The following is a 13,291-nucleotide window of genomic DNA, read 5'->3' as shown; positions in this document are numbered from 1 at the left end:
TTATTTTATAAATGGAACTTGATTGTAAGAACTGAATTTTCACATTCAAACTAGCTAAGTCTTCTGTATGAAAATTTTAATGTTTATTTGAAGTTTGATCTAAAGTACTTCTTTATTCAGTTTATTGATCTACTCCCAATGTTTTTAGCTCTGATCAGGAATACTGTGTCATATACTTGACACATACATATTTACATTCTTTACAGATGTTTTTACTGTTTCAACCAAAATCACATGACTCATCATGTATTTTAATGCCTAAAGTTAATTCAATCACCTCAAAAGTAGTAGTGACAATTTTATGACATAAATACATCTTGTTGTGGGTGATTTTATATTGCAGTTGTAGTGTGTATTTAAAAGAATAAAGGTTTAAAATTCCATTGTGACACTGATGACTCAGGCAGAAAAGTGTAAAAGAGGGTATAGGTAGTGAAGAACACATAATTTGTATGAACACTTAATCTGTGGTAGATGTGCCTCTGCTGGCCGGCCTGTACGTGTCCTCCATGTCCAGCTGTCTGGGAGCGATGTATGGAACTCCCAGAGTGCTGCAGTCCATCGCCAACGAAAACGTCATTCCTGGCATCCACATCCTGGGGAAGGGTAGGGGACCGAACCGTGTGCCAGTGTACGCCATGGGAGTAGTGGCAACGGTCATCATCACATTCACTCTGTGTGGCAACATCAACACCCTGGCACCCATCGTTACGATGCCCTTCCTCATGATGTATGCGACTGTGGACTACGCATACTTTGCACTCGCACAGACCTTCGACATCCAGCATCAGCGCGAGCAAAGATTCAGGTCTGTAACTGGGATATAACCCTACCCACGCCGTAGACGGATACATCAGAATGGTAGTCTTTGACCAAAATGCCAAACACAAGTATATTCAATATTACACATTGTGTCTCTTGAAGAATTTTTTAGTTCACAAAAGACTTTCAAAATGGCAGGTGCATGCTCCATGCCTATCATGGTTGATAAGGAAGTATTTATAGATGACCTTGACTTTGGCAGGGTGAGAGGGGTGCCCTTTTTGTCTAGCGCCCTCCATCTGCTTGTCTGTTTTGTCTGTCCTACAGAGTCATAACCAAATATATCCCTTGTCTGCCCAGATGATAAGATAAGATGATAGACCTTATCTGTGAAAGCTTAAATAAGGAAATATTCTAATAACTATACAAAAAACCACAAGAGAGTGCAGTTGAGGGAGGAGCCTATTTTGCCCGTGACCTTGGAGCGGCCAACGAGAACTGAGCGACGTTGCCAAACTTGTTCCCCGCTGTAACCACAAGCCGCGCGAGTCCAGCGTTCTTAAAATGCTTAACCGTTACGCTCGAAAGAAATGTTAGAGCTGTCTTGAATTAATTAACTACGTATTACAAAATGTAATTTTACGGTCATTTAAAAAAAGTACATCTCTGTAGCTTATTTTCATGTTGAGTTAAATGGATTGAAATAAATTATTGGATTATATTACTCATATACGAAGATCGTAGGATTAAAATCTTTAGCCGAAATATAAATTAAAAAGAAAACATAAAAATGCCGCAAAAACGTTAATTTCCCGTATTTAACAGTTAGATAATGCCATTATCACTAATATAATAATAAGGCATTAAATGTTTGCATAGTATAATCATGTTATGTTAAATAGATTTTCAATTTGGTAAGAAAGTTACCAATACATCTGAAATATATGTTCTTTTCCATAAATATACTTATTCAGTACATAATGGTGGGAACTGTTGCCGCAATGGTTTTGTTACGCACTTTGGTTCTCATAAATTTATAACCATTTGAAAGCATTTTTCCTACCTGGCTATTAATAGTCTTGAATCTGTGTTGTGTAAAATTGTTTTCACACATGGGTGATTTAAATATTTAAACTGGCCATAGTTGAAAAATCATACAGCACAAGTATTTTTATAATATGAATGCACTTTCTTATAAAATTCTAAAGTAACGGTTTTCTACAACATCCAATGAAATTTGAACACAGTACATAATAGATGATGTCAGACGAGTGAAAATGTGGAGGAAACGGGTGAAATACCTGTAAACAAAAGCCGCACCAGCCAGCAGTGGTGGTAATACCAGACGGATGAGTCATACTGTTTCCAAGAAACAGCCCCTTCCTCCTTCCGGTCTCTGACCGTCAGTCAGTGCCTATTGTCGCTTAATCAGTGGTGGTTGAAAATACTGCATTCTCTTCAATTCCAGTACACATATATTATTTTGTGCCGAATTTTACTGTTGATGAACGTTTTCGTGTTTTTAAGTGTTGTTTATTGGTAGCTATTATAAGTGTGCAAAGGTAGAAGATTAATAATTTGTCATGTCAATTCGGCAAAAGATGGGTTTTTGCAAGAATGTAAGTGGGTTTTTTCGGTCTAAGACATCATCCAGTTCGGACTATCACGATGAAATGAACGCTGAATCGTTTAGAAAATGGTTTAAAAAATTGCTATGTATTTTGGAAGAAGGCTCGATCATCGTTATGGACAATGCTCCATACCACTCAGTACTTGCCGAGAAAATTCCAAATTCATCGTGGAGAAAGGAAGAGATTAAAAATTGGCTGTCTCGAAACAACATACAATACTGTATGAAAGAAACGAAACCAGAACTTATAATAAGGGTTCTTCCATATAAAACCCAACAAAAAACTTATGAACTCGACGTATCAGCCAATGAAATGGGACATACAGTTGTCAGGCTCCCTCCTTATCACTGCCAGTACAATCCCATTGAAATGGTATGGGCTCAAGTGAAGGGAGAGGTAGCAAGTATTAATAAGACATTTAAAATAACCGACGTTGAGAAACTTGTTCATGATGCTCTGGACAAACTGACTAAAGAAGACTGGCAATCAAGAGTTCAGCACGCAGAAGCCTTGCAGCAAGCTGATTTTGAAAAGGAATGTATCCGCACAAGTGTTGTAGAGCAAATAATTATAAACTTAGCAGACAATTCTGACACGAGTAGCAGTGAGGCAGAAAGTGAAAATGAAGAAGACTCCGAGGTTTTGGCTACGATATTGCCGCCTGAGAGCGAATAAATAATATACAAGTGCAAAAGTAAGAATATTATTAAGTCAGTCATGTTTTTTTTTTAACTTATTTCATTTTAAAATAGTAGGCCCTAAAAGTTATTTAGTGGAAAATTTTATTATTTCATAATTTAAAAATATAATTGTTCGATAATTTAAAAATTGATTATATTGTTATATTTTTCTAATTATTTTAAATCAAGCAACACGTCATTCAGTGTCCAATATAAGCAACATGTATATTAATTTTGTGTGTGTTTAGTAATCGTTTAAAATCACTGAAAAGATTGTTGTATCGTATGGAAATAAGCAAGTACTTTACTCTGACTAACTGACGGGACAGTTTGTTTGTTTTAATCGATAGTTAGTTTGTAATAACATTAATAAACTATACAAGTAATTTAAATATAATATAGCAAACTGTCAACGCATTTTAAATATTGTTTTTCAATTATACTGATAAGTTTTAAATGTTCAGTATCAGTGTTAGTTGTGACAGCGCAGCGGTTTATCAGCCACAATGCGCCAGCCGTGCCGGGCGGCAGCGGCAGTTGTGTGGCAACGTCGCGTAGGCCAGTCTATTCTATTGGTCGCCGCCAACTGCACTCTCTGGTGGTTCCTTGTATAGTAGTTTATCAGTTTGTACCAAGAATTTGAATTAGGTCTAATTCACAGTAGTATAGTAAATTGTTATTTTTAGATTTTTATGAATAAATACAGGGTTAGCCAGTGAAATGGGAAGATTTAAATAAGTAACTAATTCTTTAAGAAAATTAATTTTATTATTTAATGGTTATAAATATAAAGAAAAAAGGTAGACATTTACTGTACAATAAGTGAAAAAATTATTTTTCGAATATAACACTTGTCATATGTCCTCCATTGTAATCTATGCACTGCTGCAGCCGGGCCTGGAAGTTTATCATGACATTTTGTAGCATATTGACTGGTATTCCTTCGATTTCGTCCCGAATTAGTTTTTTTAGGCCTGGGATAGTTCTAGGTGGATCGTTCTGAAAAACTCTTGTTTTTAAGTAACCCCATAGAAAAAAGTCACAAGCTGTCAAATCTGGAAAGGGGGCCAAGGGATATCATTCGGGAAATGACGCCACCTGGAAACAAAGCATTCACAGCATTCATAGCAACTCTTGCAGTGTGGCTTGTTGCCCCATCTTGTTGGAACATTGTGTGTTCATTCACTGGAAAATGGGAGAGTTGTGGCGTAAGAAAGTTCTGGATCATTACAACGTAACGCACAGAGTTAACAGTCACAGCACTTCCATTGCTACCCTCAAAGAAAAATGGGCCTATGATTCCTGTTGCTGATATTGCGCACCAAACCGTCACTTTTTCAGCATGAAGAGGCGTTTTATGAAGTGCGCCAGGGTTTTCCTCCGACCATTATCTGAAGTTTTGTTTATTAACAAAACCAGAGAGGTGGAAATGCGCCTCATCGGTCATCCACAAGTTGTTTACTTGGTCGACATTTTCTTTAAGTCTTCTGGCCATTTCCTCACAAAATTGTAATCGTTTCTGATGGTCAGTTGGTTTGAGATATTGCACAAGCTGTATTTTGTATGGGTGATAATTTAAATTTTGATGAAGAATCCTTCTCACTGAAGTGTTACTTATTCCAAGGCGTAGAGCATGTTGTTTGGCAGATCGGCGTGGACTTCTGAGCATTGCCTGTTGAACAGTAGCGATATTTTGAGGGGTTCGAACTCCCACCTCATTTTTTAGACGTTGATCCAGTTTGTTTATCCACGAACGAATTGCGTTATCCGAAGGAATAGGCCTGTTGCGCGGTATGTTGAAATAGCGTCGAAAAGAATGTCGCATTTTCACCAAACTCTTACCATTCATATAATACGCTTTAACCGCGATATTCACCCGTCCAACAATCCATCTCAACTAAATGGCAGGACACGCTGGTAGAAAGGAGCCGGCCACTATTACCCACACCACTAACATTCCAACTGTCAAGGCCATCTCCAATCTTCCCGTTTCACTGGCTAACCCTGTATGAAGTACAATTCCCTGTTTAATATTTTTTTGCGTTTACCTCTGATAGCATATTTATAATACAAAAAATTAGTATTGAACTTAAAGAAAAATATATTTTATAAATGTCATGGCAGTATAGGGAAACCAATGGATTTATTAGCGGCATGCGAATGGTTAAACTTTCATTATAGGAGAGTGCTTTTATTTTTTGAATGTGTGTTTTTGAATGAATAAGTAATATTGAAAAAGATTAATTGAGATTGTACCTTGTTCTCAGATCGTCAGCAACTAACGGCAGAACATATGGATCATCACCGTCATTGCCACATTCAGAAGGCAGCTCTGACCTAGACTCTTTGTTTCCAGAGAGAAGTCAGCATAGGGCTTACAATCAGGTCTGTAGACAATGTGTGTGTTTAAACCTCATCAGTAAGAGAAATTATTAGTTTTTCTGTCTTTATAAACATTTACAGTAATACTCAGTTAGGGAATAAGTACATTTAAAAGTTATTATCGTTATATTAGTTCCTTTCTTTTTTTTGCCTACAAGGATGATGACTTCCCTGAGGTAAGAATTTAAATCATGTCCATTCTGCTTTGTATGAGTTGTAATAGTTTTGAAATAGGTTGTGTTTTTATTATAAACAGAGTTGCTTCTCATAGGCACGTTAATGTAGCAATGTGTTCACATTACTTTATTGATAATCAGATGGCTTAGTGTTTGTTAAACCTCTACTCATCCATACGTTATATACAGGATGTAGAAAAAGTCCTGCACAGGCTTGATGATTACTGAACGATTACGGGTAAAGCAATATAACTAAGTACATCATTACTGCACCTATAAGTCTACTTTTTGAAGTAACTACAATTTTTTATCATGTCAGGGGGGTGGCCCGCAAGGAGTCAGAAGGAAATCTTAAATTAGAGCATAGGTCGAGTAGTAAATAAAATTAAAGGTCTCTATTAGTAGAGTACAATGCCGCAAATCCGACCTGAAAAGGTGTGCTCTTTAAAAAATTACGCTGGTTTAAATTTTGAAACATTTCGATGTAAGTCCTGTTATAGGTGGTTTAATATTCTTGTTTTGGCTCAAGTTGTAAAAATTAAACTTAGTAAAAGAATACTGGACTTAAGAAATAGTTTTTAAGGTAGTTATTGACTCTTTTTTGCTTATAGTGTTGAGTTCTTCATGCTATGGAACATAACATGCTTTTGTTATGGTGAATAGCATGTAAGGCTACTGGCTTTTTTCGTCTTTTTTATTTACTGAAAAACAGTGACTGGTCATTCTTACCCATAGAAAATGTGAGGTTTGCCCAATGTACTCATTGTGGTAAAACATACAGGTTAGCTGGTAAATTGCATTATTGGAGGTACAGTCCAATTTACCAGTTATTGGATAAGATTTTTGGTGATGCTACTTTTGAATTCATTGGTCTTATTCATAGATTTGCAAATAGCACACAATGGCTTATATATAGGCTTATACATAGTTCACAGCCAAAAGATAAATTTAAAACATTTTTAAACATAAATTTTGGAACACAAACATATTTTTCAAATTTTGAGGTCACAAATACTATTCTATGTGGCCTGGACAATAATTTGTCTGTTACGGGCGAGTTTATTACAAATTTGTAGCCAACTTTTATAACTCTATTGAATTTTTGCAAACCAAGATAACATTTTGTTATAAATTTACGATCATTTTGGAAGTGGAACCTGTTTAGGTTGTCTGAGCTGGTTCACAAGTTTTTTAGGGTAGCTTCTGTTAAGTTTACTTTTGTACATTTTTAAATTTGAAGTGTTTGCATCTAAGTATTTGGCTCTAGTGGAAAATCTTTTAGGTATGTATTTTTTGACTTGATTTAAAAAGGCAGCTACTGTAATGTAGATAATTAATTTTGTTGGTACTCTTAACATGTATTTCACTTCTATAATATAATTTTCTAGAAAAACTTCCAAAATCAAAAAGGTGAAGATTTTGTGGTTAATATTCAATGAAAGTTTAGAAATGATGTGATTTAAATTGTTTAATTTGGGCTATTGTATAAACATTACTGAAAATCTATTTCCATTATCAGTAAAAATATCCTAAATCATAGAAAAATCGACAATGATAAACCTACCAGCTTGTAACTTATTCTCAGTGTTTGTCTTTTGTGTGTTGTTTGACGGTGGTCTATTGTATAAAATAAATTTCTCAGTTACTTGCCTCATCTTTTGAAATAATTATTTTATTGTCTGTAAATAATTTTTAGGATACTACTTTCCGATTAACTTGTAGTGGTGTAATCATTATAATGTATATTGTTATTTTAATGATAGGTAAAAATAATATTTCATTGTCTTCATGTAACACATATCTAGTTGCTATTGAAGTATATTTCAATATTTAAAGTTAAATTTTAATGATTTATTTTGCGTTTTTTACTATTATTGATTTATTGCAAAATCTCATTACAGTGTAAATTTTTTAATTATTAATAGTGCCTATTATTCATGTAGACATTATTATGCTCTTATTATTGTTAGTATATCATTATGTAATTAATTTTCCTCAGCATCATATTTTAGCTAGGCATTAATTATGTAAAAGCGTTTAAGTTACTTTTCCACAACTTATAACATGCTTAACAACTTGCATGTTTTTAACATGCTTTTTCAACAATATGTTAAATAACTACACCGTATAATAAAAATAAATGTGTGATGTAGATAGAGACACCAACTCAGGAACAGGCTGCCAACATCAGGGTCCACAACAAGCGAGGGAGTTGGTACTCTAGCTTCTGCAATCGCTGGCTGTCGTTGTTTGGTGTGAGTTCATTCATAGCACTATTATTTCCTGCTGTCAAATATGATTGGTCCATTTAATGTAGTTGTAACATTTGAGAATTTAGTTTTGCTATTTGTATATTGTCAGTTAAAATTCTGAAGATGATTCAGAATTTCATATTGGAAGAGGGGAGCATAAAAGAATAGACTTATATAATCACTGCAGTATAATATAGTATGTGTTATAATTTTAGATTGATTTTGTATACAATATTTTTTAAAGTGCATGGGCCTATCCCAATGGGTTAATCTTAATTCTTTTTACCTTAATCTTAACCATGGAAAATGTAAGCCACAGGAAGTTGTGTTGCAGGCTGTAGTGAAACTGACGATGATGTTGCTGGTTAACTGGGTCATAGCTCTGGCCAACTTCGGGGCAGTATTCCTCATCTGGGTGTATGTGGGTCTGTCCAACCCCGCTGTCAAGCCTGGAGTCGCCACGCAGTTCAGGTTTCTGCGATGGTTACACATCACCCTTCTAAGGCTCTGCGGGTATGTTAAGGATACATGTTAGGTGTCACTTTGTGTTCTCTTATTAACACGTGAAAGGTTGCATGGCGGTATTGACTAATTTTCGAAATTCTGTAATATTGTTATAATAACAATATTAGCAGCTTGAGAACTCGCCTTATCTGTCAACTCTTTTACTCACTTTGTTTTTAAAATAATTAAAATTTCTTTGTCTCCTGCATCCAGCTCAAAACTATTCCATGACACAAACATTTAATTTAAATTCATAAATAAATAAATATTGATTTGTCCTACAAATTGAACAAGCATTGAAATTGTTATGTGTTAGCTGTCTTACAGTAAGTGATATAAATATGTGTTTATAAATTAAAATAAATAAATATATGTACATTAAAATGCAGTTAAAATTTAAAATAAAAGTTTAAAATAACTCATATTGAACAACCATATTGATACTCTCTTGATGCTAATTAAAACAGATCATCACATTAAATGTTTTCTTGTTCAAAGAACTCAAGTAAATATAAAGGGAATTGCCTAACAACCGCATATAAAACTTATGAAAGAACACACTTAGTGGATATAAAACAATTATTATATATAGAGATGACAACAACGTGACTTTCAAAATTTTTTGACAGCCTATAATAATCTATTACAACATTTGCTCTGCTCCTAGCCTTATATAAATGGGTGTTGGAAGTAAAATTTAGTTTATCTAAGTTTTCTAATAATGAGATTAATTACTGTCTGAATTAGCATATCAGCAAAAAAGGGTTTACACTGTCATAAAGGTTGTAATTTTGTGATAATCCTTTCTGCCTTCTTCTTTAAAATTAATATGTCACTTATTATAGAACAATTTCCATAAAGTCTTAGGCCATATCTGTATACAGACTGAAAGAAGGCAAAGTATGCTGTTTTGATAAATTTCTTATATTTCTTTCCTTATATAAATACAATCACTCACTTATAATAAATTCAAGTTCCATTTTGCAAGATACATTTTTATGAATAAACACAATTTTTTATTAACATGTGTAAAAATGTACATGCAGCAGTGCAACTACCTCTTGGGTAGTATACGTTTTAAGGCAAATTATACAGTACTTGTAATATGTTTTTTATTGAAAGTTTTATGTTAAGATGATTTAAAGTAGTATGTTCAGAGACACTGTTAGTCAAACTAATCACAGGATTTTTATGAGAATATTTCCTATTGAAGGAAAATATAAAATAATAAAAAGTAAGCGTAAGCAAATTTCTCTTATGCGTTCTCTCGCATCCAGGAAAGAGGTGTAACCTCTTGTGTTAACAACACTCTTTCTTGAAGCTTTTATTGGCATTTTTCTAGTACCCTTTCATGTTTTCTGTAATATAAACATGCTCCAAATTCCATAATGTTCATAAGGACACAGAGATTTAGTTGTAATTTCAAGTAAATGGGATCAAGTAATTTAGTTGAACACCTCTATCAAGTAAAGAATATAGCCTCTATTATATTAAAATGTTCTTTTTCCTTCAGTTACTTATTCCATTTTCGTTTCAGATTCATGAAAGGTATGACATGCCCATTCAGAGGTTAGCTAAGAATAGAGACAACTATTAAATGGGTACATAACATTAGGTATAAAAAATGCTATTATGGAATGTTATCACTCACTATAGATGCTCAGTTTTTGGGGTTTTGTATGTATAAAATTTGACTTGTTCAACGACTGTAGATGTTGCACTGTGGACCACACTTAATTCCATGAACTCTTGTCTCATTACTGTAAGCTAGAGTCTATGTTTGTGTACAGGAGGAGGGGTGTAGATTATGAAGAAATTGTGATCCCACCGGAAGTGCCTCACTTGAACGTAAGTTCCGACCAAATCAATGAAGAGAATGAAGACTTTGCATATCGACAACGCTTCCACCAAACCGCCTCAATCCGACCAATGACACTACAGCAGGGAGAGCAGACCTACAGAGACGTGCAGCTGCTCAGATAATAGGAGTGTGACAATCAAAGTTTGTAGTCTAGGAACATGTGATGTCCGAGGTTTAGTGGTGACCTACCTCCGAGGTGGCAGTGCCTTCCGTTTTCCAGGTGCTACGCAATTAGTTACTTTGGGACACATTTCTAATTGTAATTGTGAACTATTTTGAATTCTACTTAATAACAGCAAACGTATTGGGGCAAACTTATAATCATAGATAGAAAAACAAAATCGAAAGAAAATCAGTCTGATGTATCTAAATACATCGTCAGAATTATATAAATACACTGAGTTTGCCATTATTAGTTTCCTCAAGGCAACCTCAACGACAGAATAACCATCTGATCTCTTTTTTGCTCTAAGTTAATAGTGAAATATTAGTGGTTCTTGTGTTTTAACACATTCACTGCTGCTAAAAGATTAACATATATTGCAACAGTGTGCGAATGTCTCTGATTGGAGGCAACAACATCCGGAGTGAGCTCGGTGTACCTCTTTTTGTTATTATGCTAACTATGCTAGACCCATTAATAAAACAGTAATATCAAAATTAATTTTTAAAAATTGTTAAAGATATTCCTACTTTATTGAAAATGGTACTAAAGCATGTGATTAGTAATATATTTCAAAAAAGTAGATATGATGTTAGGGCTGGGTTAGGATCAAACAAAACAAAAAAAAACTTTCAGGAAGGATTGGATATAAAAAAAGACCATTTATCCAATCAAGGTTTCTAGTTTTGAAAATAGTCAGTTTTTTGTCTTCAAGGAATTTGTTTTAAAGTTTGGTGACTCTAAAATAAACAAAAAAATATATTTAATTTAAATTTTGAAGATGAAATGTTTTGAAAATAATAATACTCCAAATGTTATTGTTTAAAAATTGTACATTGCAAAATTACATTAAAAATATTTTTCAAAGTATTTGCAACTATTTTGCCCTCTGAAACGACTTCCGTTATCGTAAAGTCTTAAAGTGTATCCATGACTTAGATTTTCATTGAGTATATCTTGTAAATTGGTTATTTATCTTATTTAATTATTTAATTATTTATCTTAATTTTTGTTTAGCCTCCATTCAAATAGTAATAGTTCATTTTCGTTGGTTTTTAAAGTAATTTTTACGAATATTACCTAAATACGTATCAATATAATTCCTAAAATTAATTCTAGTATATTAGTATTTAAAAGTGATACTATTTTTCCTAGTATTTAAAAAGATATTGAAATAGTAGTTATTTTACATTTAAATATTTTCTGGGTAAACACAGTTGTAACTAGAATCAAGTTAATTTTCTATTCGTACGAGCTTGAATATATTTTGTTAATGATGTGAAATATGATATCATAAAAAGTATTTTCTGTGAAACCTTAACTTAAACACATTAATGTATTTGGTTTTTTTTAATGTGAATAACTAAAATGCTATTGACGGTAATCTTGGTTTTCAATTAAATGAAAATCCCATTCAAATAAGCATAATAATTTAAACAGAGCAAATAAAAAATTAATATTGTAGCAGCAATATATTTGTATTATGCATTAACCCATATGCACGCTAATTTTTAATAACGTTTTAAAAGCTAGGAATTCATATTTTTTTGGTTTAGCTAGTTTCACAAATAAATTAGAATAGCTTGAAGTTATATTACAAAACTTAAGTAAATTACACTTTAATTGTTTGGATAAGTTTAGGATATGTTGACAGCCCTCCCAGTGCTGCTATCCTCATTACAGTTATCTAGTTAAAGTTTTATGCCGAGACTGTCTGTCGTAACAACTTGAATGTAGTCTGCAGTTTTAACACGTGTCATAACATGCTAATGGGTTAAAAACAGTAAATCGGGATTTTCAGTCAAATATATACATTGATGATATATAAAATTGTGAATATACCAGAGTTTTGCTGACAATTCAGCTAATTGGTTAGTAATCAAAATTGGTTTAGATGAAGGTATTTTAGTAATTACTTGATCCTGGCTGTTCTTATTTTTGAAAGCAAGTTTTATCCACTACCGGCTTGCTAGACCTGACGTAGCTTCACCAGAGCCCCGTTAGCCGTCTCTTTGAGCCGTTGCCCGTCCCTCACGACGAGGACGAGGGGTTGGACTTAGAGGGACGGTACGGAATGAGGTTTGGAAAGGATACATGCAAAAGACTAACAAGAATCAAGACATGGAAGTTAAAAGATACGAAAGTTAGAAAGGAGTTTGTAAATAACATTAGAGGAACGATACCCAAGGGGGAGGTCAAAACAGGAGAGGAGGAATGGACAAATTTCAAGAATGCTATAGTCAAAGCTGCAGAAGAAACATGTGGACGAACTTCAGGTAAAAGAAGGGATAAAGAGACCCCTTGGTGGAATGAAAGAATTGCTGAAGCAGTTAAAAACAAAAATAGAGCTTGGCGAGAATGGTTTAAGGATAGGTCAAATGAAAAGAGGGATAAATGGAAGAGACTTGCAAGGGCATCAGCAAAGATGATGAAGGAGGCAAAGGAGAGGACATGGAAGGATTTTGAAGAAAAACTGAAATCAAACTTCAAAGGAAATAAGAAGATTTTTTATGGGGTGATAAGGAACAAGACGAAACCTAAAGAAATGTTGACTAAGGTGGTGGATGTTTCAGGGGAAATCAAATGGGAGGAGAAAGAGGTTTTGAAGACGTGGAAAGAGTATTTTAAGGAACTACTGGAAGGAACAGAAAATGAAGAGGAAAGAAGAGATATGACAGAGGAGACAGAAGATGAAGAGGATTTTAGTATGTGCGAATTGGAAAAAGCGGTTAAAGAGATGAAAGAGGGGAAATCTGCGGGAATAGACGAGCTGACGGCTGAGATGATAAAGGCGGCGGGCCCATTGGGAATTCAATGGTTGTACAGAGTGATGAGAGTGATTTGGAAGGAAAAGAAGATACCAGAAGACTGGAAAATGGG

General features: G+C 34.0%; 1 protein-coding gene across 1 annotated transcript in view; it reads left to right on the top strand.

The window, feature by feature from the left end:
* LOC124358897 (solute carrier family 12 member 8-like) overlaps positions 1–11,795 on the top strand; it is a 34,809-nt gene extending 23,014 nt beyond the window's left edge. Inside the window, exons 8-12 of the mRNA XM_046811145.1 lie at positions 475–808; positions 5,341–5,458; positions 7,785–7,886; positions 8,218–8,396; positions 10,178–11,795. Of these exons, the coding sequence (XP_046667101.1) occupies positions 475–808; positions 5,341–5,458; positions 7,785–7,886; positions 8,218–8,396; positions 10,178–10,370 (926 nt within the window). The 3' untranslated portion in view covers positions 10,371–11,795. The remainder of the gene's footprint in view (positions 1–474; positions 809–5,340; positions 5,459–7,784; positions 7,887–8,217; positions 8,397–10,177) is intronic.
* Positions 11,796–13,291: the final 1,496 nt, after the last annotated feature.

The sequence above is a fragment of the Homalodisca vitripennis genome, chromosome 4, assembly GCF_021130785.1.
Source record: "Homalodisca vitripennis isolate AUS2020 chromosome 4, UT_GWSS_2.1, whole genome shotgun sequence".
Classification (NCBI taxonomy): domain Eukaryota; kingdom Metazoa; phylum Arthropoda; class Insecta; order Hemiptera; family Cicadellidae; genus Homalodisca; species Homalodisca vitripennis.
The sequence above is the reverse complement of the archived record's forward strand: the minus strand, read 5'-3'. Positions and strand labels throughout refer to the sequence as shown.